Genomic DNA, 549 nt, shown 5'->3' with positions numbered 1-549 from the left:
ACACACACACACACACACACACACACACACACACACACACACACACCTGACAGCTCTGGACTCTAATAAAGGATGGATGTGTGTGTTTCTGTGCATTGAGCTCAGGTTTTTGTCGGTTGTTTTACAGCTGGACTCTCCGGGCTGAGTTTCCTCGGCCCGGAGCGACCACAGGTGTTGTAAAATTGTGTTGCTCACCTGGCCGGAGCTTTCTTCATGTGTTCCCCGACGAAGGTGGCGTTGGTCATGCCCATCAGAGTGTTGGCCAGGGAGATGGCGGACAGCAGGTGCTGCGTGGTGACGGCCCTGGACACGCCGTACGTCCCCTTCCCCACGATGTCCGACAGCGTGAGCTTCAGGCCCGTGGCCAGGGACAGCTGGTGCAGCAGAGACTCCTGAGACATGGAGGCAGGACAACGAGTCAGACAGGACACGTCACATCAACAACACTTCAACATCAACAACACTTCAACATCAACAACACTTCAACATCAACAACACTTCAACATCAACAACACTTCAACATCAACAACACTTCAACATCAACAACAC

The 549-nt window shown here is 52.6% G+C and overlaps 1 protein-coding gene across 1 annotated transcript in view; it reads right to left on the bottom strand.

The window, feature by feature from the left end:
• The window catches only part of wdr7 (WD repeat domain 7), a gene marked incomplete at its 5' end in the record, with an annotated part of 83,834 nt that overhangs the window by 79,831 nt on the left and 3,454 nt on the right, over nucleotides 1-549 (bottom strand). The window contains 1 exon segment of the mRNA XM_014026613.1: nucleotides 196-392. Coding sequence (XP_013882067.1) covers nucleotides 196-392 — 197 coding nt within the window.

The sequence above is a fragment of the Austrofundulus limnaeus genome, unplaced genomic scaffold, assembly GCF_001266775.1.
Source record: "Austrofundulus limnaeus strain Quisiro unplaced genomic scaffold, Austrofundulus_limnaeus-1.0 Scaffold572, whole genome shotgun sequence".
Lineage (NCBI taxonomy): Eukaryota > Metazoa > Chordata > Actinopteri > Cyprinodontiformes > Rivulidae > Austrofundulus > Austrofundulus limnaeus.
Note: the sequence above shows the minus strand (reverse complement) of the source record. Positions and strands in the feature narration are given on the sequence as shown.